At 43.3% G+C, this 26,566-nt stretch overlaps 1 protein-coding gene across 4 annotated transcripts in view; it reads left to right on the plus strand.

Moving 5' to 3' along the window:
* Positions 1 to 18,654, plus strand: part of WHAMM (WASP homolog associated with actin, golgi membranes and microtubules) — a 69,034-nt gene extending 50,380 nt beyond the window's left edge. For all 4 annotated transcript variants that reach the window (XM_038532942.1, XM_038532943.1, XM_038532944.1 and 1 more), the window contains 9 exons: positions 1,416 to 1,589; positions 4,191 to 4,341; positions 5,525 to 5,694; positions 6,727 to 6,892; positions 9,686 to 9,873; positions 10,889 to 10,975; positions 11,177 to 11,272; positions 15,244 to 15,709; positions 17,781 to 18,654. In XM_038532942.1, coding sequence (XP_038388870.1) covers positions 1,416 to 1,589; positions 4,191 to 4,341; positions 5,525 to 5,694; positions 6,727 to 6,892; positions 9,686 to 9,873; positions 10,889 to 10,975; positions 11,177 to 11,272; positions 15,244 to 15,709; positions 17,781 to 18,115 — 1,833 coding nt within the window. In that variant the 3' untranslated portion in view covers positions 18,116 to 18,654. The remainder of the gene's footprint in view (positions 1 to 1,415; positions 1,590 to 4,190; positions 4,342 to 5,524; positions 5,695 to 6,726; positions 6,893 to 9,685; positions 9,874 to 10,888; positions 10,976 to 11,176; positions 11,273 to 15,243; positions 15,710 to 17,780) is intronic.
* Positions 18,655 to 26,566: the final 7,912 nt, after the last annotated feature.

Below are 26,566 nucleotides of genomic sequence, written 5' to 3' on the forward strand. Positions count from 1 at the left end.
GTCGGGGACCGGGGGGGGGGGCGCGCAGGTGCACAGGTTCCTGTCACCTGCAGTTCTCAGGCGGGTCAGCGTGCATCCTCTGTCTGCAGCCAGCCCTGACCCCTTTCTCCGAAGACTCTGGCAGACCCGGCTGCCCTCTAACAGTATTTGCCAGAGAATAGCGAAAGCAGAACCGGAAACAGCCGTAGTACACGTGGGAAACAGCCTGGCGCACGGGATGTAAACACTTCCCGGTTCTCGGCGGGGACGGCGGGGGGCGGGGGTGGGGAGCGGCGGCGGCCGTCAGGAACCCTGGAGACCCGCTGCCTTAGAGGATGAAGGGGCTTCTAGGGGAAAGGTTGGAAAGTAACGCAAACGTCTGGTGGAAAGCCGACGGGGAGTGAGCTTTATTCTTTGATTTGGAAGGGCAACCGGAGTGCAATTTTAAGTTTAAAAGACGTCATTTGGGAAGCCCAACAACTCATTCTTTGAGTGATAAACTTATAGAATTTAACGGGGGTGGGGGGGGAACGCAAGTACACAAAAGGGTTTGGGAGAAAAATAGGGTGTGTGTATTCACAATTTACTACGGGTGGCCAAGATTGAGGCTCTGACACCCTGGACACGTCCTCTTGCTTGCTTGTTCTCATTACAGGCCGATCTTAATCTGGATGATTTTTCTGCGCATTCTTTTGAGGAAGGGAGGAGTGTGAGGGAAGAATTCAGCCATATTTCAAAGTCTTAATTACATCTTCCTAATCAACATATAGAACCAGCTTTTTTTTTTTAAGATTTTATTTATTTGTTCATGAGACACACACACACACACACACAGAGGCAGGCTCCCCGCAGGGAACCTGATGTGGGACTTGATCCCAGGACTCCAGGATCACACTCTGGGCTGAAGACAGACGCTCAACTGCTGAGCCACCCAGGAGTCCCTAGAACCAAAGTTTTAAAGCAAAATGGTTTTATAAAAGGAGTTTGTGGGATGCCTGGGTGGCCCAGTGGTTAAGCGTCTGCCTTTGGCTCAGGGCGTGATCCTGGAGTCCTGGAATTGAGTCCCACATCGGGCTCCCTGAATGGAGCCTGCATCTCTCTCTGCCTGTGTCTCTGCCTCTCTCTTACTCTCACTCTCTCTCTCTCTCTCTCTCTCTCATGAATAAATAAATAAAATCTTAAAAACAAATAAAAGGAGTTTGTTAGGGGGTCTTACACCATTGAATGATTATAGTCATAACATTCTGCCCTGGATATACCATGATTTAACTGTTCGTTTTATTTGACATTTTGGTTGAAGGACATTAGCGTTTTCATATAATCAGTATTTTAATTTGTGAAGTTGAGGGCATTAAAGTTTCTTTAGTTTTGTTTATTTGGTATGATCTTATAAATACTGTCCTTACGTGAGCTTTTATTTACATTTTGTCTTCCAGGTTCTTCAGGGGCATGATCAAGCCCACACCATGGTAGCACTAATGAAAGTTTATCGAGAGGAAGATGAAGCATACCAAGAGTTAGTTACTGGAGCAACTACATTTTTCCAGTATTTACTGCAGCCATTTAGGGATATGAGAGAAGTTGCAACTTTATGTAAGCTTGATATTTTGGTATGTTTTCTTTATATCTGTATTTTATCAGATTTGTTATTTGTCACGTATTATTTCTTTAGTCCCATTTCAGATTCAGTGTATGTTGGCACCTTGGGTCCACCTTTGTGTTTAGATGGTAGTATACATATGTTGAGTTTATTTAAAAAAAATTTTTTTTAAGATTTATTTATTTATTTATTTATTTATTTATTTATTTATTTATTTATTTATGATAGGCAGAGAGAGAGAGAAGCAGAGACACAGGAGGAGGGAGAAGCAGGCTCCATGCCAGGATCCTGACATGGGACTCGATTCCGGGACTCCAGGATCGTGCCCTGGGCCAAAGGCAGGCGCTAAACCGATGAGCCACCCAGGGATCCCCTATTTTTAAAAATTAATTTGAAAATGAAGGCATTTTATGTTGGTCATCTGAATACATTAAGATTTCTGCAGCTTTCTGAGGGTTAAACCACATTCTTTGCTAATGACTTGTTTTTGATGAGAAGCTTGTTTATGTTAGCCTATTTTCAGATTCTAAGGACATATGCAGATTTCCAAGAAACTGAATGAAAATATAAATAGCAAGGCCCTGGATCATAATTCAGTAATTTAAGCTTTAGTAAATGTTGCCATCACTCTTATTTCCTTGAGCTATGTAGTAACCCAGTGACCCTGGTTAGCGTAGTCATCCTCCTGTCAGTGTTACGAAGGAACCTAGGGCCCAGAGGGGTGAAATAGCTTTCCCTGCGTCTCAACCAGCTGGAGTCAGAAGACATCAGAGAGATCTCTTGAGCTCTGCCCCTGCACTGGGCCAGACTTCCACACACATACTCACAGCCCCTGCCAAGCTACTGTACTGTAGAAATGGTGTCCTGTTTAGATAAAACTCATGCCACTCAAATTTCCAGAGAAAATTGTTCTGTTCATTATACTGAAAGCATATTACTTGGATAGTCTTTACTTCCTGTATATATTTTTTCCTTAATTAACAGCTTCACTGAGATACAATTCACAGACCATACCACTCACCTGTTTAAGATATATGTTTCAGTGGTTTTTAGTATATTCATTTGTGCAACTATCACCACTATCTAGTTCCAGAACATTTTCATCACTCCCCAAAGAAACCCCATACCCATAAGCAGTCATTCTCTATTCCCCCCTCCAACCCTGGGCAACCAGCAGTGTGCCTTCTGCCTCTGTGTGTTTCCCCATTCTGGCCATTTCATCTTGTGTGGGATTACATGAGATGTGGTCATTTGTGTCAGGCTCTTTTCATGTAGCATAATGTTTTCAAGGTCCATCCATGTTGTGCAATGTCCCAGAACTTCATTTCTTTCTATGATCCTTTAGTATTCACTATAGTACATTTCACTTATCCATTTAGCAGTTGATGGGCATTTGGGTTGTTTGATGGACATTTAGGTTGTTTCCACTTTTTAACTATTAGGAATAATGCTGCTATGAACATCTATGTACAAGTTTCTATGTGGACCTATGTTTTCTTTTTTCTTGGAAAAATGTGGAATTGCTGGGTCCTATGGTAACTATATATAGCCTTTCCAAAGAACCATCAGACTGTTTTCCAATGCAGAATGTACCATTTTACATTCCTACCAGCAGTAAGTGAAGGTTCCAGTTTGTCCACATTATCGCCAACACTTGTTATTGTCTGTCTTTTTGGTTTTATCCACCCTAGTGGATGTGAAGTTGTATCCTGTGTTTTTTTTTTAAGGTTATTTATTTATTTATTCATTCATGAGAGAGAGAGAGAGAGAGAGAGAGAGAGGCAGAGAGAGAAGCAGGCTCCCAGTAGGGAGCCTGATGGCAGGACTCGATCTCAGGACCTCATGATCATGAACTGAGCCAAAGGCAGATGGTCAACCACTGAGTCACCCAGGTGCCCCTATCCTGTGGTTTTGATTTACATTTCCCTGATGGCTAACCTGTATATATTTCTTATATTATTAGTTTTGTAGAAGAACTGGATGCCGAATGACTACTAGTACATATCATAATTATGAATTTTTAGATTTTATGATCTTTTAGGTTACTGTATTATTTTTGCCCTTCAGAGAAGAATTATTATATTGAAAATCTTCCTGCCATGTCCCTGAAAGGACCTGTAGCAACAGCTAACACTTGAATGCTGTGTACTGGGCCTTGTGCTGAATGTTTAACAAAACAGGTGTCATTTAAACAATTATGGGTTTAATTTTTTTTAAATTTTTTACCTAATCTCTGTACCCAGCATGGGGCTCGAGCTCCCAACCCCAATATCAAGAGTTGCACGCTCCACCAACTGAGGTAGCCAGGTGCCCCTAAACAATTGTGTATTAATAGAAGAACATAACTTGAGAGAATTCCTGTCTAGAAAATGTTATTCTAATATTGCAAAGTGAAAGTAGGTTTTTATTTTATGTATGCCCCAGAGTATCCCTTGTCTCCCAAGTGTTGCCTGGCTTAGAGCCTCATTCATACTCAGTAAGGAATTGCTGAATGAATGAAACTTAATTAACTAGTAGTAATAAAAGTAGTTGAAATAATCCATGTAACCAATTTCCTGTGTCTCTGCATTACTATTCTCTCTTGTGAATACAATTTTCCTTTCATTTGTAGAAATCCTTGAATGAGGATGATTTGGGTCCTAAGAGGATAGTTGCCTTGCAGAAAGAAGCCAAAGAATGGACCAGACAGGCTGAAGAAGCTGTAGTCTCTATTCAGGACATTACAGTGAATTATTTTAAAGAAACAGTAAAAGCATTAGCAGGTAACAGTGTAAAATTCTACATTAAGGTGTATGTGATTTTCATTTTATTCAACAAACATTTGAGTACCTCTTGCACACGAGGCACTGCGTTTCCTAGGAGCTGAGGATTCAGTATAAGGGTAAGCATAAACAGACATGGTACAGTCTGGTGAGGGGAGAGAGATCTTATTTATGTATACATTCAAACACATGGGAAATGGCAGTAGCAGCCGGCCTCCTGAAGAGAAGCAGGGGGTTCTGAGAGCTGCCAAGAGGCAGGAGGCTCCTTCACTAGGTCAGTGAAGGCCTCTGGGGAATGGCACCTGCCCCAATACCTGAAGGTCAGTGGGAGTTGAGAGACCATCAGAGTGAGGGGAGAGTGTTCCAGACAGAAGAAATGGCACTCACAGAGGCCCTCTGACTGGAAGGAACTTGGCAAGTGTGAGGGGCTGGAGCAGAGAGGAAGGGGGAAGGGAGAGAGGTGTGAGCAAATTCAGCAGACAGGCAGGGGTGGGGAGGGGAGGGGGGTGCGGAAGACTTCTCATAGAGGATGTCATTATAGATGGCGGCCCCAAACAGGAAACCTAGTGTCTGCCAGCTTGTTACATTTCATTCATAAAGTGAAATGTCCTGTGGCTGTGAAGCCCAATTCTCTATATCTGTTTTTATGACTGTTGGGAGTTGCATGATACATTAAGTGAAATAAATGAACTACAAAGAAGAACGATGATCTTGTGGGGTTTTTTTGTTTATTTTTTGTCTTTGGTTCAAACTGCCTATCTAGCTTGACCTAGAAACAGTCTGGAAGTGTATGCACCAAAATGTAAGAAACATCGCCTCAAGTAGGTGAGATTCATGATTTCTTTGTTTTTTTTTTTTTTAATGAAGTATCTAAAAAAATTTTTTTAAAGATTTTATTTTTAAGTAATATCTACACCCAACATGGGGCTCAAACTCACAATCCTGAGATCAAGAGTCCTGTGCTCTACTAACTGAGCCAGCCAGGTTCCCCAAAGTATCTAAAATGTTTATACTGATGTTCATGTATAATTTTTGTGACAATAAAAGGTAATTAAAACATTTTTTTCTTTTAAAAAAGGATGTTTTGCAAGTAAGGTGGGAGGCAGTAAAGAATCAGCTCAGAATACATTTTTCCCTTTTCAATGAGTTGTAATTATGTTTTATTTTTATTCCAATCCAACAGAAATGCAGAAACAAATGGAACAGGACAAGAAGAGATTTGGCCAGGCTGCCTGGGCCACAGCAACTCCCAGGTTAGAAGAACTCAAGCTGATGTTAGCCCGAGAGACTCTACAGCTTATGAGAGCCAAAGAGTTGTGTTTAAATCACAAAAGAGCTGAAATTCAGAGGAAGGTAAGATAAAGATAAATGAAACTTGGTTGGAAAAAACCCACACTTTTAGGGCACCTGAGTGGCTCAGTTGGTTAAGTGTCTGACTCTTGATTTAGGCTCAGGTCATGATCTCAGGGTCATGAGATCAAGCCCCGCATCAGGCTCCATGCTGGTGGTACAGCCTGCTTACAATTCCCTCTCCCTCTCTCCCCACCCCCACCTCATGCACACGCATGTGTGCATGCTCACTCTCTCTCTAAAGAAAGAAACCCCACACTTTTAGGTAGCACCTTTCTTTCCAGGCACCATTAAGAGCTTCCTTGCTTCATTCCAACATTTACTAGCTGAGAATTTAGACTGTGGAAGGTTGGCCTTAAAGCTTCCTTTTGATTAAGATGCTTTTGAAATATTCTGTTGTAGGATGCTCCTGGTAGTAACACTGAGCTCAGTACTGAAGTGGGTAATATACTTAAGTCAATCAAGCAGTATCTCAGCACAACTCGAGAGTAATGCAAAGGTCTTTCAGCCTAGGATCACAGCCCCTTAAATTTCTTCCTGTAATATTAAGAGTTTGAAGCAGTAAACACTGCAAATGGCTCACTGCCTCGATTTTTCTCTAAACCTAACTGTTTTCATTTGTTTCAGGGTAAGTTAAAGTATTTGTAACAAACATTGAATAAAGCATTTTTGTTTTGTTACTTGAAATTGGAAAAATGTTTTTTCACTTTGTTCTCTATTTGGTCCTAAGCAAAAAATAGAAAATTGTTCAAATGCACTTAACATTAGCTTTTTTTTTTTTTTTAAGAGAGAGTTATTTATTTATTAGAGAAAGAGAGAGAGAGAGCGTGCGTGCACAGCCAGAGGAGGGGCAGAGGGAGAAGCAGACTCCCTGCCGAGCAGAGAGCCCAACATGGGGCTCAATCCCAGGACTCTGAAACCACGGCCCCAGCCGAAGGGAATGTTCAACCAACTGAGCCACCCACGTGCCCCTAACATAGCTTTTAACGTACTAATCATTTTAACTTGCTGTTATTTTTTTTTCATGAAAACAAGATGGAAGATCTTCCAGAACAAGAAAAAAATGTAGATGTTGTAGACGAATTAGAAATACAGTATTATGAAGTCCAGTTAGAACTGTATGAGGTTAAATTTGAGATATTAAAATATGAAGAAATACTGCTTATAACACAGTTGGACTCAATTAAAAGGCTTATAAAAGGTAAGGTATATATTTAAATGTGTATGTTAAAATGTTTAAATCACACCTCCAAGGAAATACAGGCCATGTTATTACTTCTTATAAATTGGCTAAAACATCTACTAAATTTCCTAAAAAAAAGTCTCCTTTTAGCATTTCTGTTATTCCAGTAATATATTCATTGTTAAACACAAGGCAAAACAAAGGAAAACTTACCCACCCCCCAGTCCATCATCACAGATACCAAGTGAGAATAATATGCTGGAAAGTCTTGTTTGTATACTGATGTATACAAGTAAATACCAATTTTTAAACCCAAAATGTATATCTTGTTTAATAACTTCCTTTCATTTAATACATAATAAGCACCTTTCCGTTTCGGTAAGTAACAAAAACATGAGACATTTTAATGGCAGCACAGTATTTGGTTATACGGATATACCGTGATTTCTAGTCTTAAACTATTGCAAACAGCAATTTGGCAAAGAACCCTCTTTGACACATCCTTGTGTGTAGAAGAGATTCTTTCTTTTTCTTTCTTTTTTCTTTCTTTCTTTCTTTCTTTCTTTCTTTCTTTCTTTCTTTCTTTCTTTCTTTCTTTCTTTCTTTCTTTCTTTCTTTCTTTTTCCTTTCCTTTCCTTTTCTTTTCTTTTCTTTTCTTTTCTTTTCTTTTCTTATTAAATTTATTTATTTGAGAGTGAGTGAAAGTGAGGAGCAGGGAGAAGGGAAGGGGGAGAGGGAGAAGCAGACTGCTGCCTAATCCAGGAACCTGATTCTGGGCTTGATCCTAGGACTCCGGGATCATGACCTGTGCTGAAGGCAGATGCTTTACCAACTGAGCCACCTAGTGCCCCGAGATTATTTCCTTGTAATAAATTTCCAAAGGGGGAATCGTTGGGTCAAGGACAGTGCAGATTTTACATGTTGACACACACCTGCTAACCCTGCAATAATCATTCGATGCACATTTTCCCCTCATCTTTGTTATCTTTTGATTTCTGAATTCCATACTACATAATGGCCTTCCAGATTGAGGTCGTGAAAAGAGCTGATTATGAAAATAGCTGTTCCACACTTACACCATTATTTTAAGTTCTTGCCTACTTGATAGAAGACAATGGTCTCTTGTACTTTTCATTTATTTAATTACAAGTGTAATGGGCATGATTTTGCGGTTGACTGGCTGCATTTCTTTTATTAACTGTCTATCATTGGTCTTTGCCCACTTTCCCTTGGAACATTCCCTTTCCACACTAAGACTATTACTCTGTTATCTGTCCTATGTTGCAAAGAATTTCTCTCCACCATTTGCTTTTTCTTACCTTGTAGAAATACTTCATTTTTATGAAGTCATATCTGCTTTTGGTAAAGTCTTTCTGCATCTGTCAAAGTGCTCCTCATCCCCAAACTATATCAAAATTTTACTTAAGTTTTCTTTTAGTATATTTCTGATTAAAAAAAATTTTGCTCTTTAATCAGGTTAAATTAATCTTGACGTGTGGTGGGAATCTAACTCCCCCCCTCCCCCAAATTGTTAGGTAATCTCAGTCACTGATTTTGAAAACGTTTTCCCTAAGTACTTTGACTGGCTTCCTGTCTCATGTCCAGAATTATTATAGTTATTTTTACCTAATAATGAATTGTCATTTTCTTTCACTAGTTTGTGAATGGCTTCTGGTGCTGGTCCCGTATGTTCCTATTACTGTACTTGGGTGTACATTTTAGTGTCTGGTTCAGCAAGCGCCTTCCATAGTACTCTGCTTTTCCTCAGGTTTCCTGATTTTTTCCACTCCTTTATTCTTTCAGACGAACTTTAGAATCACTTTGGCAAGTTCCAAACAAAAACCAAAAAACCTCCTTGGAATTTTTATTGGGATTGTGCTTAAAATTAGAGATTAATTTGGGGAGAATTGTCATCTTTGCAATTTTGAATCTTCCCATCCAAGGACATGGTATGTCTTTCCTTTTACTTACATCTCTTTTTTCCCCTCAAGTTCCTCCAAGCATAATACTTTTCTTCATACTGAATCTAAACATTTAATTTAATCCTAGGTATTCAAAAAACTTTATAGTAATTTCAGGTTATAAGCACTATACATATTTAAGGGAAAATCCTATTTAAAAAGCTATTCCCGGAAAGATGTATGCCAAATTGTTCATAATATTTTCCTCTGGGAATGGGATCCCAAAGGTTTGGGAGAAAAAGAAAATTTCACTTTCTAGTTTTGTAGGACTTGATTTGTTACAACTAGCATGTATTTAAAAAAAATACATATGTAACCAAAATTAAGTATCTTTAAGTCACCTTAATGACACACTGCTGGTAGAATGTAGGTTGCCCTTCTGGAGGGAAACTGAATGCTAATTATCAAGAGCCCTGACTGTTCATCTTCTAAATAAGTAATAAAAATGTACGCAAAGATTTTATGTTCAGATGTTCATCACGGTGAAATTAATAATAATGGAACCCTGGAATATTCTAACAATACAGAATGCTCAAATTAGAGAATACTGTGTTGCCATTAAAATTCTATTTCCATCACATGGAAGATGTCCTCTTAGCTATGTGTTATTGATTATGTGTAGCTGTGTGTGTGTGTAGGGTCTGTGTGTATGTCCATAAGTGTGTGTAGCTGTGTGTGTAGGTACAGGTGTATGTGTCTGTAGCTGTGTATGTGTATACCCATGTTAATAGTGGCTTTCCCAGGGTGGTGGGGTTACAAGTCATCTTCACTTTCTAAAATTTAAAGTATATTTGTGTGTTATTTTTTTATACCAAAATATGTTTTAAAAACATCATCAATACATTTCTAGATAAAGAGGATGAAGTTGTCTATTACGACCCATGTGAAAGTCCCGAGGAGCTTGGAGCCCTTGACTGTGTGACAGGGCTGCCAAATGACAAGAGTGTAGAGGTACGGGAGCTGAGCCGGCAGCGCCAGCGCCTGGAGACTCAGCGGGGCACGATCTGTGCCCGGAGAGCCTGTCTCAGGAACAGAAAGGTAGGAGTACCATGCAGGGCAGCTCTCTTCCTGCCAAGGCTCCTTTTATGAAAGATGAAGAGGTCCTGAAAGGAAGGCTTTTTACCAACACAGTGATTAACTTCTTCTTGGGTGTTTATACAGGTATCAGTGGCTACAATTTATTTATTTTTTTTTTGAAAAGGATTCCCTTTCTTTTGGGGGTCTAAGCATTTACCATAATCTCTAGATTTTAGTTGATCCATTCAACAACTGTTTGTTGAATGCCTGTTACATGCCCAGGTATTTAAAAAATCATGGTAGGTAGAAAATTCAAGTAATCATCTTCAGTACATTCTAAAGTTTATTTTATTGTAAATTATTGATTATAGAATATTTGTCAAAAATAACGAGGTGTCTGACTGGCTCAGTCAGTGGAGTGTGCGACCCTTGATCTTGGGGGTTGAGTTTGAACCCTATACTGGGTGCAGAGAAGACTTAAAATTAAAAAAAAAAAATCTATAAGAAGAACATTCAGCTCATTTCAACCCTTATATTTGGTGACTTTTTTCTTAATTTTTATAAATTCCACAATCACATAAAAGGTAATATATAAGAATAACTAGTACAGTTAAAATACAGTTTTTAATGTAAATGTATTTGTGGGTTGTATATGGTTATGTAGGTATGTTTGGAAATATAATTACTATTGTAATATTATGTATGGGGAGAGGTGTTTAAAACACTTGCATGGAAATAGATTCTTTGGACACATGCCATGTAAGCATGGAGGGCTGCCTGTGTTATCCCCTCATTTCCATCTTTCACAGCACTAAATCCCAGCCTTGCCCTTATGACTGGGTGTGGTCGATTCCTTGAAGTAGCCAGTCAGCATGTAACCAAGGGGAGGCAGGACCCTGGAGCCACACCAGAAACTATGAGAACAAATGCCTCATAGGACAGCACAAACACAGTGGTGCTTTCTTCTGCTAAACTTCTCTGCTAGAGCCTACTATGATAGTAAAAACTGTACAAGTGACCTGTATTATTCCACCAGGATCAATGCAAAGAGAATCATCGGCTGCGACTGCAGTTGGCTGAAGAAAGGATGAAACATTTTCATCAGCATCATAGTATCCAGGTGGTAAGTGGTCGAAGAAATGTTCTATGTTTGCATAACATGACATACTGGCTTCAATCTGTAAAGAGTAGAACCCCCTGCCCTCGACGGGCAGCTGCGAGCCTTAATCCTAGGGAGCCTGCAGTCCAGCCCTGCAGCTTGGGCTTTCTTTTCTCAAGACCTCTCTTTTGAGAAATGTACAAACATATGTTCCTTTAAATATAGAAAAGAGACAAGATGAAAGAAGAGGAGAAAAAGAAAAAAGAATGGATAAACCAAGAACGCAAAAAAACACTCCAGCGGTTGAGAGCATTTAAAGAGGTAAGTTCTAGAAATAGTGGCCTCACTTGTATTTTCTGGAGAAATAAATGAAGGTCACCCATCCTAGGAGAAAAGTGTTGAATATTATGAACAGATCACTTGAAACACAAAATGTTCTCCAAACGCCATTATTTTTAGTGTAGAAATAAAAAATGAAAATATTAGAATATTTTTTAAAAGATTTTATTTATTTGAGAGGGAGTGTACACCAATGGAGTGGTGGGAAGAGGGAGGAGGAGGAGGAGCAGGCTCCCCTCTGAGCAGGGAGCCTGACCTGGGGCTTGATCCCAGGATCATATCTGAGCTGAAGGCAGATACTTAACTTACCGAGCCACCCAGGCACCCCCAAAATAATAGAATATTAAGAAATTTTTGACATTGCTGTACACCAGGGTTCTGATGCTGACTCTGCCTGCCATGCTGTTGCCCAGCGAGGACAACTGAAAAACAGTTAAACTGACCTCGACTTTAGCTCAGTTCTTCCTTACTTGTAATAAGTCTCTCAAAGCAGTCAAGGCAGCGTTGTGACAAGTAGATAGTTAAGGGCTCTGTTAAAAGTGAATAGGCTGGGGATCCCTGGGTGGCGCAGTGGTTTAGAGCCCACCTTTGGCGCAGGGTGTGATCCTGGAGTCCTGGGATCGAGTCCCACGTCAGGCTCCCTGCATGGAGCCTGCTTATTCCTCTGCCTGTGTCTCTGCTTCTCTTTCTCTGTGTGTCTCTTGTGAATAAATCAATAAAATCTTAAAAAAAAAAAAAAAAGTGAGTAGGCTTAAAAAGAAAGTAAATAGCTACTTACTTAAAAATAATGTTAAACTAGTTGAATATAAAACATAAATCTGTTTTCATCACATACCCTCACAAAGACCCAAGTTGGTAGCTGCCCCCCCAAAAGAAAGACTATCCATTCCCAAAGTTCTGGAATAAGGTATTGAAGGTGTGCTGTGATATCAACCAGAAAAGGGGCCCTGGAGTGGTAAATCAGGACACACTGACTTCAGCTCACTTTTTGGTACACTTGCTACTCTGATCATTAATGAGCACCTGCTGCATACCAGCCCAGTGCTAAACACCTGCATTCATTCTCCTTTACTTAAGGCTGCAGCCCGCGTGGTGACCCACCTTAGCTCATGCTGCGTGCAGCCACTTGTCTGTAACTCTGGAGCTGCACAGGCCTTCTCCGGCCCAGGCAGCACACCTGAACCAGCCAGGGGGCTTCTGAAAGTCACGGATGCCCAGACCCGCCCCCCCTCCAAAAATGGGAGACTGAGTTGCGGGTATATCATGTGAGACCCACGTGAAGGCAGAGTGAATGTGCACAGGACGACAGGTTGGTGGGCTCTCACTGGAGGGCACTGGTTAACAGAGTGCAGTCAGGATGGAGGAAGGATCGAGGCGTGCAAGTCTGGCTCTTAAGCCTTGAACAGGCTGATCAGTGATCAGTTTTTCAACTGTGGAGATGAGAGGGGTAACTGATGGATGTGGCGGAACTAGGCCACCAACGCTCTCAGACTGAGCAGGGGGTGTGAAAATCCAACACGCTGACCTCACGTTGGCTTAAGGTGCGGGTTTTGTGGTCCTCGGAGGGGTACGCTTCTCCAGAGGGTGGGAGGAAGGCATGCATGCAGTCTGAGTGCAGGGGAAAGAACTTTCTTCAGCCTCCTGCCACCACTTGTGAGGAAGCTCCAGAAAAGCCAGTGTGTTTTTAAGGTGTGTGAACAGAAGCAGCCTCTGTAGAATGAGGGGACCCTGTGTTGGCCCAGAAGTGCTCCCTCGAAGGGGACAAAGCCAATCTGAGCACATTTTGAAGGAAGGAAGTAGGAGCAGGAGAGGATGGGAAGTGGGTCATGTGATGCATGCTAGCTGGTGGGCCCAGGCAGGCTTTTAAATATCTGAGGGGCCGCTGGGAGGCAAAAGATTGAATTTGTCTTAGGTGAGCCCTGGGGACTCCCAGCAACATAAGGCAGAACTCAACAGGCCAGAGTCACAGCGAAGTGCAGCCACCGGAGTGCTGGGGCAGGAGCATCATCCCTGCCATCAGGGGATGGTCGGATGACCCCGGAGTCTCGCCTGGAGTTTCTGGGGCTCAAGTTCTACCAGGACAACACGTGACTGGCAGCTGCAGGCCTAGTGACTGCATGGCTGAGGTCTGGGGTCTGGCACCAGGCTGTCCTAGCGCTCAGGAAAGGCAGAGGAACCTGGGAGGGAGACAGGGCACGTTCGGTGCCAGACTAAAGCAGTAAAGCGAGGCAAGTGAATTGTCTGGTTTCCCAGTGCAATGTTAAAAGCGATATTTATACTGTACTGTAGTCTGTTGAGTGTGTAATAGCAAGATGGCTACAGAAAAGTACATATCTTAATTACTTTACTTCTAAAAATGCGATTGTCTGAGCCTTCAGCTAGTTGTACTCTTTCCACTGGTGGAGGGTCCTGCCTCCACATTGATGGCGGCTGACTAGTCAGGGTGGTGGCTGCTGAAGGTGGGTTTCCTAGAATAAGACAATGAAGTTTACTGTCATAAGGGCACAGTTTGGGCACCCCAAAACAACTGTTTGTTTTTAAAGATTTATTTATTTGAGAGAGAGAGCAAGCAAACAGACGCAGGCTGCCCCTTGAGCAGGGAGCCCAACAGGGGGCTCGATCCTAGGACCCCAGGATCATGACCTAAGCCGAAGGCAGACGCTTCACTGACTGAGCCTGCCAGGTGCCCCTCTCAAAACATTTGTAATAGTAACATCAAATATCACTGATCACAGATCACCTGTAACAAATGTAATGATGAAAATATTGCAAGAATTGAATTTGAAATATTGCAAGAATTGCCAAAATGTGACACAGAGACACCAAGTGAGCAAATGCTATTGGAAAAGCGAACCCGAAACGTGTTTGATGCATGGTTGCCACAAACCTTTAATTTATAAAAAAATGCAATATTTGAAAATTAAATAAAGCAATTGCAAAAAGACGAGGTAATCTGTACTCTTTGTTTTATCATGAATTGCAATTTTGGTATATTACTACTAAGTTTACATAGTATTATCACATTACATACATCCTTGGCCAGTTTTTTCCCCCCCACTCAAGTTATATTTTTGGGATGTGTTCATGTTTATATATATAGATCTAGTTCATTTTTTTTAAGATTTTATTTATTTAATCATGAGAGACAGACAGACAGAGAGAGGGACAGGCACAGGCAGAGGGAGAAGCAGGCTCCATGCATGGAGCCTGACATAGGACTCAATCCCGGGTCTCCAGGATCACACCCCGGGCTGAGGGCAGCGCTAAACCACTGAGCCACTGGGGTTGCCCAATCTAGTTCATTTTAATGGCCACATAGTATTAACATTTTATGTGTTTTACTGGCCAGTCAGTGCCTTCATTAGGGAGGCCTCCCACCACTCAAGATTCGTTTTTTTATAGGGTATGTTTTTCTTTATCAAACCAACACCCGAGAAACCAGAATGTTTTAAATTTACATTTTTAAAGTATAAAATTTATTGTAAGCCTACAAATTAGAGAAGAGACATGTTACAACTGTCACTTTGAGGTTGATGCTGGTAGAATTTTTTTCATACAGCTGTATGTCACCTGTATTTTTTTAGGATGTTTTACAAACTTTGTGTATACTGCTTATTATGATTTTTCATTGCTGCGTAATATTTTAAATTCACCATAATTTTCTCAGCTAACTTCCTATTTTTATTTTCATACAAAAATATGCATGTTTTCATTTATGCTTATACTTTCATATATTTATTATAGAGAAAGTATTACATATCAAAGGAATAAATGCTTATTCCTTAGTAATAGATTTAGTAGCAAGGGCAGCTATCCAAAGTGAGAAGGAGCCACTGCAAACGAGAACAATCCACGGACAGAGGCCCTTGAGTGTATACTTATTTACAGCAAGTTTCAGCATTCTGATGGTTTGCACTTGTGGCAAGTTTCTCACAGCAGTGTTTCATTTTCAGAGATGTCCAGGTGGGTCTGTACTAAAGACCTCTTGCTCAGAGCCTGCAGCTCCACACCTGCCAGGTGGGCTTTCCCTGCAGACCTCTCCCGCGGCTGCTGCAAGCCATCTGTCCTCTGGGGAGACCAGAAGGGCTCCCCCCTCTGAAGTCAATAACGCTAAAACTTCTGAGGATCTGCACGACCCTGGAAATACCGCCCAGAGTTCTGTTCTAGTTGGTGACCAGACACATTGCAGATCCAGTGAGGAACTGTCACCGCCGCCCCCTCCACTGCCACCCCCACTGCCGCCCCCTCCACCGCCGCCTCCACCACCCTTCCCTGCTCGGCCCTTTTCTTATTCTCAATCAACGAATCGCCAGAACTCACACTTGAGAACTCCAGTAGCCGAGGATCAGCCACTGCCCCTGATGTGCGAACCATCTGCTGGGAGACCACACTATTCCTCAGCTGCTCTCGGAGGCCCAGGTAACCGCTGCAGTTCTGTCTCTGCTCAGCAAGGGTCATTGAGTGGTGGGCTGAAGCATTCTTGCTGTAGAAGCAATTACGCTCACATCAAAACCTTTTGCAGAATTCTCTACGATCTTGAAATTCTCCAGCATTTGCTGCCTTAAGTTATCATTACTGCAAAGTTAGCACAGCCAGAATCTGAGTTCGATAAACACTAACTCATCTTGAAGAAATGATCTCTATACATTTAATGGTCCCATGATGTGGGATCACTATTAAAGACTTGCCTGTTTCAGGTCCTTAGGACTTGAGTGTGCGTTTGATTTCTGCCAGTGTTGCTTTGAATTAAGCATCTGTGAGTCATTTACAGAATTTAACTGTTGCAGCTTAAGGAGAATATTGGTTGGGAATTACTGGAGAGGAATATTAGAATATAGAAGGGTGTTCTTACAGACTGCTGGACTGGGAAACCATATATTGGGAGATCTTTCTAAACGGAAGTGGTCAAAAGAACAGCAGACCCCGTTCTAACTCTGCAAGTACAATACACTGAATACACACGAATATTCTTGAACGAGGGCTGTCGTTCTGACTCATAGTTCTGGTGATGGCTGATACATTGACTGTTGAGGCGACTGGCTGAAATCCATCTGCCCAGACTCGGAGCCTGCTGCTTGGTGGTGGAGGAAGGGTTTAGATAAACCCCAGAAAAACTCTATGTACCTGTGTTACAAAGACTGTGCCTGAGCAGCTCCCCTGAGCACAGGCAGGGCCGCTGGAGTAGGCAACAGGAATCCTATAAACACAACAGTTCCAAAGTGCAGTTCTGGTTAATTGATTTTTCCAGTTACTTGGAGTTCACAGTTTCCCTCTACCCAGAACCAGGTACAGGTGAAAACGTCCATGCTCTTAGGTGGAGGCCAAGTGGCCCATTTCCACTTGGGATCTGCAATAACACAGTGTGAATGAAGAGCAAGAGCATGCCTGCCTGGGCCAGCAGTTTGCATGTGGGGGTCATCCCAGTTAGGGTTAGTGCGCACAGTGTCAGGAGGCCCTACTCAGCACCCCACCCCACCTCCTCTCACTGCAAAGAATAAGGTGTGAGTCAGTACCTGAAAATCAGTGTGAAACTATCTTCTTACTCCTGGAAGGGGACTACTGTGAGTTTAAATCCAAAATTAGCTGGTTGGTAGAGCATGGCCTCAGTCCCGAACCAGGAAGGACTCTGTCTTGAAGCCTCCCTAGAGACCTCCACGGTGGTGGCCACAGTCCCCCTCGCCCCCACCCCCCACCTCTGGAGGGCGGTTACAGATTTTACCCCCTGGGGGGGGCACTGTCTCAAGGCACCTGAGTGAAGAATAGCTTCTCCTCACCCAGGCCTTGAAAGTCTGATGTGATCTGTGTTGTGACAGCATCTTGTACCATCCCAGGTGGAAGCTGTGCGTTGGCTCAGGTAACATTTGTAGGTGGAATTAACACAGCATGCAGCGACCTACCAGTGCCACCCCCAGGTTCACTGTCGCTGATGAAAGTTTACCTTCAGCCTTTTCCTGTGTGTGCAAACCTCCTCACGTCACCATCACAGAACATGTCACCACTGACATACTGCAGGGTGAAGTTAGAGAAACACGGCGGGTACATTGTAGAAAAATATCTTCTTGAAGTGGGAAGCAAATACAATTTCCCGAACTTGTGTGCAGCTGTCATGCACATTAGGGCAAATTATTTACAGCCCCAGGATTCCCTGTCCCTCAGAATCACACAAAAAGATAACCCCGTGTCTTGAAAGACAGCTGTTGTGACAGCAGGTGCGCATGACTGGGCCTCCGAGTGGCTGTGGCTTTGAGGAAGTGGCGGACAGTGAGTGGTCAGGGGACATGTTAGTGACTAAACTCGCCCGTATTCACCCAGGGAGCCTGTGGTTGGCCTTTCTCACAGGTAATCAAGGCGTTTGTTTAATGGAAGATGGTTTGTTCCAATCATGTCAGTATCCAGCGTGCGACTTGACACAGAGCTATACAAAAGTGCGCTGGCATCTTGGGGGGAGAGATGCGGTTTGCTGATGGCACCTGCTGTTTGCCAATTTCAGGATCCATGGATGAAGTGCTGGCCTCCCTGCGGAGCAGCAGCACCCCTCTGCGGAGAGTGGAAGCGCCCACTTTGAGCCCTCCCCGTGCCTCGTTCAACGAGCAGCTTCTGGCTGCCATCAGGCAGGGGGTCAAACTGAAGAAAGTTCACTCTGGCCCAGGCCTGAGCCCCAGCAACAAACCAGCCAGCGACCTGGAGAGAAGTATCAAGGCAGCGCTCCAGAGAATCAAGAGAGTGTCTGCTGACTCGGAGGAGGAGGAGGGGGAGGGGGAGGGGGAGGACGGTGATGAGCAGAGCCCTGGTGGCTGCGGTGGTGGCGGTGAGTGGGACCGCTGAGCTCTGTCCCTGCCGCAGGCTCCACACCGGGTGGCTGAACAAGGGGACGCAGGCCCAGGGTCTGTTCTGGAAAAGCACATGAGCAGGTCCATCAGCCACGTGACAGCCTGGTTGGTGAGCAGGGCTCCGTGTGATGTTGCAGCTTTTCTGGAATGCCGAGGCTCTTAACATCAGGGCAGGAAGTCGAGGGCTGGTGACTTCCACACACCAAAAGGTAGTTGGGATCTAAGAACCCACTGTATTACCGGCGTAAGAGAACAGTATTTATTTTCCACCAAGGATTATCTGGAATCATTCCCTCGTTCTGAAAAAAGTTGATAACCACTGTGCTCAGCAGCGCTGTTGAGCTACGGACCGCGTCTCCCTGTTTGGGTGGAGCGGGGGTCTCCTTGCACAGAAGGCTTCGAATGTGAAAATGATTTTAGCAAGAATCAGAATAAACTGCTCATAGCCAGGAAATATTTTAAATATTTTAAATGAAATCTATTTTATGTATTGAGCACTATATAAACTCATAATAAAGAACTATTTATAATGCACCAGTGTCACTCATGAGAACATGAAACGTAATATCTGAACATAGCTGTCCCTGCCTGGTGGGGCGTGGGGGGCAGGGGTGGTTTAAAGGTTTTAACGAGATTTCAGATAAACATTTGTTTAAACAAATACCAAGCGTGAGGGATAATGTCCCCCTCAGGAACTAAAGTCTCATGCTGGGACCTTTCCTCCTTGCTTTGTGTTAAAATCAAGAAGAGGGAGGGACCCACACTAGGCAGTCTGCTCCTGCCTTCAGACTGTCCAGAGCATCCCCACCCTTGCCCTAGCCATCTGGGTTTCTACAAGATGCAGAACAAGATGTACTGGCCTTCCCTTGTTTCCACAGAAAAGTCAAAACCCCTCCTACTTCCGATTTCTTCTTGACTAACTCCATCCTGATAAACTGAGGCCTGAGAGGCCTTGGCTGGGAGGGGCCTCAGCCGGGAGGAATCTGGAACCTTCTTCCACACCAGGGCCTGGGCCTCGTGGGTGGCCATGGTCAGGTGCCCACAGGTCTGGCCTGCATCCTGCCTTCCCCAACCTCAGGAGGTGCCAGCCCGAATCTGGTTCCTGTGCGTGAACAGGTACGCTCTGCAAGTAGAACCCAGGCTTGGATGGCCTGGCCCTGCTCCTGCCTGCCCTGGCCCCCACACAGGTTCCCAGGGTGCTACACAGAAGGACGCCCGCTGGCCTTTGGTCCCAAACCAGAGGTAAGTCAAGTGCCTGTGCCTCAGGCCTCCTGCCCCAACACAGACAGGCCAAGCTTAGCACCAAAACGTTTCTCTGCAAAGAATTTGATATTTTAAAAAATGGCAAAGTCAGAGCTTTGCTGGACTTTCCTAAGCTTACTCTGCAGTTTGGAATTGTTTTTATTCTAATTATTGTAATTTCGTTATTTTGAGACTGACTCAGGCTTGGATAAATTCTGAATGTGCTTTGTAAGGGCTGCCAAAGACAAGAAGCCCTCAGAAATAGGACCCTTTTCAAAACAGAGTCCTCCCGGTTAAAGCTCCTCCTCACCCAACAGCTCTCCGGGCACCAAAACCTCCCTTTCCTCAGAGCCTCCTCTCCCTCATTCCTCCCTTTGCCCCCTTCTTCCAGCCACGCCTTGATGGCAGACTCTGGCCAGACTCTGGCCTCAGGGACTTCAGAGCCATGGAGAGGGACACGTGTTACCTCCTTTGCTAACATCCAGTCTCCCAGTCTCTAAGTGCCCCTCACTCTCCGCCCGCCCTCCCAGCTCCCAGCCTTGCAGCCGCCCACAGGTACTGAATCCTTCGGGACCTAGCTGCTGTCCCCCGGGCAGCCTCATCCCTCCCACAGCTTGTAGTCTGGCACCATGGTGCCCCACCTGAAGCCTAAGTGCCTGGCTGCCCCCGGCTCCAGGTCCTGGCATAGCCCCAGCCATCTTTCAGCATCAGCCCCACATACCTTCCTCCCTGAAATCCTCCTGCCCCTCTCTCTCCTCTATGGCCACTGCACCTGGTCCCAGACACCACTCGTGCTGCCTCCCCACCCACAGCCCAGCTACAAACGCAGCCCACCCAGGCCACGTTTTCTCCCTCGGAGCCCTCTGGCCCAAGCCGGTCCTAGAATAGCCAGTCCATATTGGCAGCATCCCTGGGGTGTCCTGCAGTGAAAGAGGAGGAGCTGGGCTAATTGGATTTACCTGTTCATGCATCCACTCGTTTCCACTCCAGAATTTGAGTAGGGGAATGCAGCATGTAGTAGCAGGTACTTTTCTATTCATGACCACTCACCACGTGAAACCATGCAGGTGAATGAATTTATGCAGCAGAACTTCTCAATATTTAGCTATGTAAACTCTGTGAGGAGCGCACTGGTTTCCTCCTGCTGCTGTAATGAACCACCACAAACCTGGAGACTACACAAATGCATCATCTTACCATTCTGTAGATCTAAGTCCAACATGGGACCCACTGGGCTGATGTCAAGGTGTCAGCAGGGCCGTGTTCCTTTCCGAAGGCTCCAGAGGAGAGGCTGTTTCCTTGTCTGTTCCCATTTTTAGAGGCCACCGGCGTTCACTGGCTGTGGCCTTCATTCATCTTCGAAGCCAGCAGGGTCTCATCTCTCAGACTCTCCTCCGCCATCAAGGCTCCTTCTGACCCCAGCCAGGAAAGTGCTGTTTTTAAGAACTCAGCAATTAGCCTGGGCTTACCCAGATAATCCAGGATAACCTCCCCACCTGGAGTTCCATAACTTGCATCATATCTGCAAGGTCCCTGCTGCCACGTAAGGTCACATATTCTCAGGTCCCAGGGACTGGGATGTGAACATCTTTGGGGAGCCATCGTCTTGTCCAGCACAAGGAGCTCGCTAGAATGTATACTGCCAGGACAAGCTGCAAAGGTACTAATCCAGGAAGTTTTTCTGGGATGGCCTGGAAACCCCAGGTGGCCCCGAAGCATCTGGTCTGTGGACCACCCTTGGAAGATGCCAGCACACACAGGGAGACCGCAAACTGGGGGCTGTGGTGAGGGAAGTGTGGAGCAGGTATGCTGAGAGTCACAGTGGGCTCCTTCCAAGGGCAGGGCCTCGAAGCCTGACGTCTCACAGGCTGAGGATCTTCAGAGTGGCCTGGGGTCCCCCAGTTCTGGAGAAGCCGGCTGTGCTCTGACCCCTGTTCTTGGCCCCACAGATCTCCCATCAGCTGGGTTCCATTAGTACCAAAACATACCCTCTTATCTCAGCCCTGGAGGTACCCACATGCAGAAACTCTTGGGAATCTCACCTTTGCATGCCCAGGCTGGCTGTGGGAAGAAGAGCAGGGCTGGCCCAGTGAAAGGGTTCCAAGTGGCAGAGGAGAAGCAGGAGGAGCACGGCAAGGCTGGGCAGGTGGGGAGGTGCCCTGGGAGGCCTTGAGGAGGTGGGGAGGTGGGGCTGGACCCGATGCCTCCAGCCTTAGGAAGAGGCCCTGGGCAGCTTCACATAAGAGGAACCAGAGGGTGGAGGAGCTCCGGGATGATGAAGGCCAGGAGGAGGCAGGGGTGTTCTGTCTGCAGACCGTGGCAGGGGTGAAGAGGTCAGACAGCCCGAGGGGAGGTCCCCAAGATCACGAGTCACTGCACAGGCAGCAAAGATGGGAACTCAATTGTGTGGCCAGGGGAGAGAACGTCAAGGGAAAGTGGCCCCAGGCCAGATCCTCAGAGACCTCAACACTCCAAAGCAGGAGGATGAGTGGAAGGAGGAGGGATAGTCAGAGCTAAGACAGGATTGGGAAGAAAAACTTCAGAATTGTGGGAGGATTATTTCAAGACCCAGGTCAACCTGGCCAAATGTCCTAGAGGTAAAACGCAGGACCTGAGGTAGTGTAAGGAGGCCCCCGGGGAGGTAGTAGTGTTAAGGAGGCCCCCGGGAAGGTGGCTGTCGCAGTGGTCAGGGTCACAGGCTAACCCACAAGGCAGCTGTGAGGGCCTGCGGCCATCAGCAAACAAGCAGGTACTGGTGGCCACAGAACCACTTCCACTCAGCAGGGAGCTCCCATGCAAACGCATCTGGCCTATCCAGCAGTCCCTGCAAGTTAAATCACCCTCCACCAGAAACCTTGGCTGTCAAACGGGATGTTCTGCAGAGAGGGCCTAGGACAGCCTCAGGGAGAGTTCTGTAGCATGGGAACATCTGGGTAGTTCTTGTACTCCCAAGCTGCAAGCGCCACACAGAAGTAGCAGAGTGAGAGACAGCAGGGCAGGGGCAGGCACAGAGGATCCCTTGGTAGGCACTACCCCCTCCTCCAAAAACCTTGAAAGATACATGAGCCCCACCCCCACCCCCAGAACCTCTGAAGACTCACACTGGAGTAAAGAGGGGAGTCCCAGAACTGACCAAGACCAAATTGCCTGGGCCCGGAAAAATGCGGACTCAAAACAGAAATGAACTTGAATGAAGGGAAAAGAGAGATGGTCTTACTTTCTCCACTCCTGAGCGGTGGGCTGAGATTCACACCTCCTACATGTGTTTGGGAGAAGTTGCTGTCTGCCTGATGCAGACTTTGTCATGTGAATATCTGTTCAAACAGCTCTGGAAAAATCTTTTCCAGTAGAATAAGTCTCTGGGATTAACTTTCCCCCAACAGCCAGGAATGCAAGCATACACCCTGCTGCCTTCTGCTCAGAAGGCTAGGCCTGCAGAAGAAACTGGTTGGGTTGAGAACAGGTCTGGTATTGACAAAATGTCACCACCTAAAGGGCAGGTGTCCCTTAAGCATACCCAACCACAGGTTGGGTTGCCCCAAAGCAGAAACTGGAAATGTTGGTATACTCGAAAACTCTTATGCTGTTCCACCAAAAGTGTATGGGCCTCAACCCACACTGCCAGCCTTGCTTTAGCTCAGGAAGTGACCCCAGAGAACATCAACTTACCCTTGGGGTGATGAAGAGCTTCTAAAATACCTTAAGACACAAAGGATTTTTGAAATCCTGAAAGATTTTTGTGGACTTAAAAACAGACACAAACATTTTACTGAATTGTGTATTTCTACATAAACAACTCTGTTACAACAAAATCAGGTAAAATTCACAAAGATATACAAGTCTTCAAACGGACATTTTCTTCCCCTTAAATATAAAAAGATAATTTGCCAAATAACATCATACTCAAACCATAAAGAAAAAATCATTAGATACACAAGAGAAATAGACAGAAATTCAACAGTAGTGGGAGACACACACTTTCCTTAGTCTTTAATGGATCGAGTAAAAATTAACAGTCTATAATATAATTAATAAGGTCAAATTAATACAGATAGACTGAATTTTGTTCCCTTCAGACATACACCTTCTTTTCCAGTTTCCTGGGAATATTTATTAAAATTGACAAGTGTTGTTCAGTCCCAAGAAGAGAGCAATAAACTCCAAAATGCAGAAATTGTACAGGCCATACCCTCTTGGACAGCAAAGCGGTTAAACTCAAAATGATTAACAAATATTAAAAACAATAGTAGCAAATAAACTATCTGGAAAGTTAAGAACATAATTTCACATAACTTTCCAGTGAAAAATTAAGTTAGATCTGAAATTACAAATTATTTATAACTTAAAACACTCTACTTAAAAATGCAAGGGAAATGGATAAAGAAATATTCAGAAGAGAAGTCACGGCCTTACAACTGCTAGTAACTGTGTCCATCATTAAACAAGACAAAGCTTGGGAAGCCTGGGTGGCTCAGTGGTTGGGCATCTGCCTTCACCTCTGGTCGTGATCCCGGGGGTCCTGGGATTGAGCCCTGCATCAAGCTCCCCACAGGGAGCCTGTTTCTCCCTCTGCCTATGTCTCTGCCTCTCTCTCTGTGTCTCTCATGAATAAATAAAATCTTAAAAACAACAACAACAACAAGACAAAGCTAAAATGGCAGTCAACTTGAGAAGGTGAAAAAATTAAGGAAATAACAATAACAAAATAATAAAATTGTGAAAGGGTAAATTTGGGTTTAGGTTCTTTGAAAAGACTGATAAAATAGACTAATTCTGGAAAAACTAATCAGGATAAAAGGAAAACACAGACATATAATATTATAAATGAGAAAGGAGAATACTCCATGCTGGTAAATCTGAAAATCTTAACGGAATCATTATTTAGCAAACTTAAATGGGCCAAAACTCACAGAATAGAGTTAAAATTAAAAACAAAAGAGAGTTAATAAAAAAAAAAGTGTCAGGGAATTATTTCCTAAAAAGGCACTAGACGTGGACAGTTTTACACAGGTTATAAAAACTTGAAGGAACAAAAAATTCTAAATATTATTTAAACTGTTTCTAGGGCATAGAAAAGAGAGAGCAAGAGCTCCCCAAGTTCTTGTTGTTGTTTTTTTTTAAAGAAGTTAACATAAACCCAACACCAGTACCTGACAAAGCAGAGAAAAAAATTACACAACTATCCACCCTAACATATGAAAAATTCCCAAGATAGGAGCAAACCAAATTCAGAATTTTTTTTATTTTAAAGCTCTTTTTATTATACAAGTAATATGTGAGACTTCTGGAAAAATCAGAAAATTCGGTAAGAACACAAAATAAAAATCTACCCTAAACTAACCCACCATAAATAACCACTATTAACATTGAGTAGAGATCTATATGAAAAGAATAATATACCATTACTAAGCCAGTAGTTTTTAGAAATGCAGAAAGGGTTTAGACATTAGCACGTCTATGAAAATGATTCATCTTAGGTTATGATAAAAACCATTCAATCACCTCAAAAAAAAAAAAAACCATTTAATCATCTTGACAGATGTGAAAAAAAAGGAATTTAATAAATTTCAACATCCACTACTGATAAAGCTTTCAGCAAACTAGAAAGACAGAATTTTAATATAGAAATTAAAATATTAAGAATATCTTACACTAAGTCAAATCTGTACTTTTAGTAAAACACTAGTAGTATTTTTGCTAAGTAAAAAAAAAAATCTTTTTTTTATATATACGTAAAGATTGTACAACGCCGGCACAATGATATATGTGTTACTTAACGTTCTTCCAAAAGTGCTGGTCAATGTGATAAGGAAGAAAATGTGGAGGTAAAACTATCATCACCACCCAGAACTATTAGCTACCTGAGACAGGCAAAAGAATGAACAATAGCAAAACCACCAGAACAACAGAATACTCAGTAATTGTCTAGGTACAAAATAAACCACCAGTTGCTCCATTAAATAAACCAGTATACACCACTATGTAGAGTTAAGGATGAGGTAGATTGATATGTCCTGACACAGAAAGATGCCCAAGCCCTATTGCCAAGTAAAAAATACAAGTAGTGGAAGAGTTGTAGCAGGTGGTCAAAATGATAAAAGAGAAAAACATTTTTAGAAAAAAAAAATTTGAAGAATTTGCACCAATTGTTGACTATCTCAGGGCAGAGGGTATTTTCATTATGGGGCACTTTTGGTCTGTTTTCCACTAATGTGTACATTTATATAACTCATATAATACTTTAAATAAAAATCAGTGAGTCTGATTTTCATTAAAAAAAGTAATACTTAAAAAAAGTAATATTTTATATGGACAATAAGCAGTTGGAAACTATAATGAACAAGGGGGCTCATTTACACTAGTGAGCACAACTACAAAAATTACTGATACTAGAAAAAAATATATGGAGGAACATAATACTTTATTAATGTACTGCAATCAAAGTTAATATCATAAAGATGTTACTTCTCTCTGAAAAGTTAGAGTAAGCCATCAATTTTTACATGATCCAATTTCTGATTCCTCTAAACATTACAAAATGATCCCAAATTTCTTTTAGAAATAGTAATATAAAAAGTACTAACATTTTTTTGAAAAAGTTTAACTAATGGAGACATTTTGTCTAAATGTGTGATGGCCAACAGAGTGGGACCAGCGTCAGAACATACACAAGAGAATGCTCAGAAGCACACTTAATGATATAGAAGGACTGGGTGCAGGGCACCTGGGTGGCTCAGTTGGTAAAGTGTCTGTCTTCACCTCGGGTCATGATCACAGGATCACAGGATTGAGTCCTGCTTTGGGCTCCCTGCTCAGTGGGGAGTCTGCTTCTCCCTCTGCCCCTCCCCCTTGCTTGTGTACTCTCTCTCAAAAAAATAAAATTAAAAAAAAAAGATTCGGTATATAATAAAAATGGAATTTCCTATCAGTAGAGAAAGATTTCCCAATTCCGAAAAAAATTTCAGATGGATCATAGATAACATTTTTTTTCATTTTTATTATTTATTCATTGGTCTCTTTATTTTTTAAATTCCAGTATAGTTGATACAGTGTTCTATTAGTTTCAGGTGTACAACACAGGAATCAAACAATTCTAAATATCCCCCAGTGCTCATCACCATATGTGTGCTCTTCATCCCCTTTGCCTATTTCACCCCCCCACCACCACAGACTTAACTGTTTAAAAACAATGAAAGTATAAGAA

The sequence above is a fragment of the Canis lupus genome, chromosome 3 (genome assembly GCF_011100685.1).
Source record: "Canis lupus familiaris isolate Mischka breed German Shepherd chromosome 3, alternate assembly UU_Cfam_GSD_1.0, whole genome shotgun sequence".
NCBI classification, from domain to species: Eukaryota; Metazoa; Chordata; class Mammalia; order Carnivora; family Canidae; genus Canis; species Canis lupus.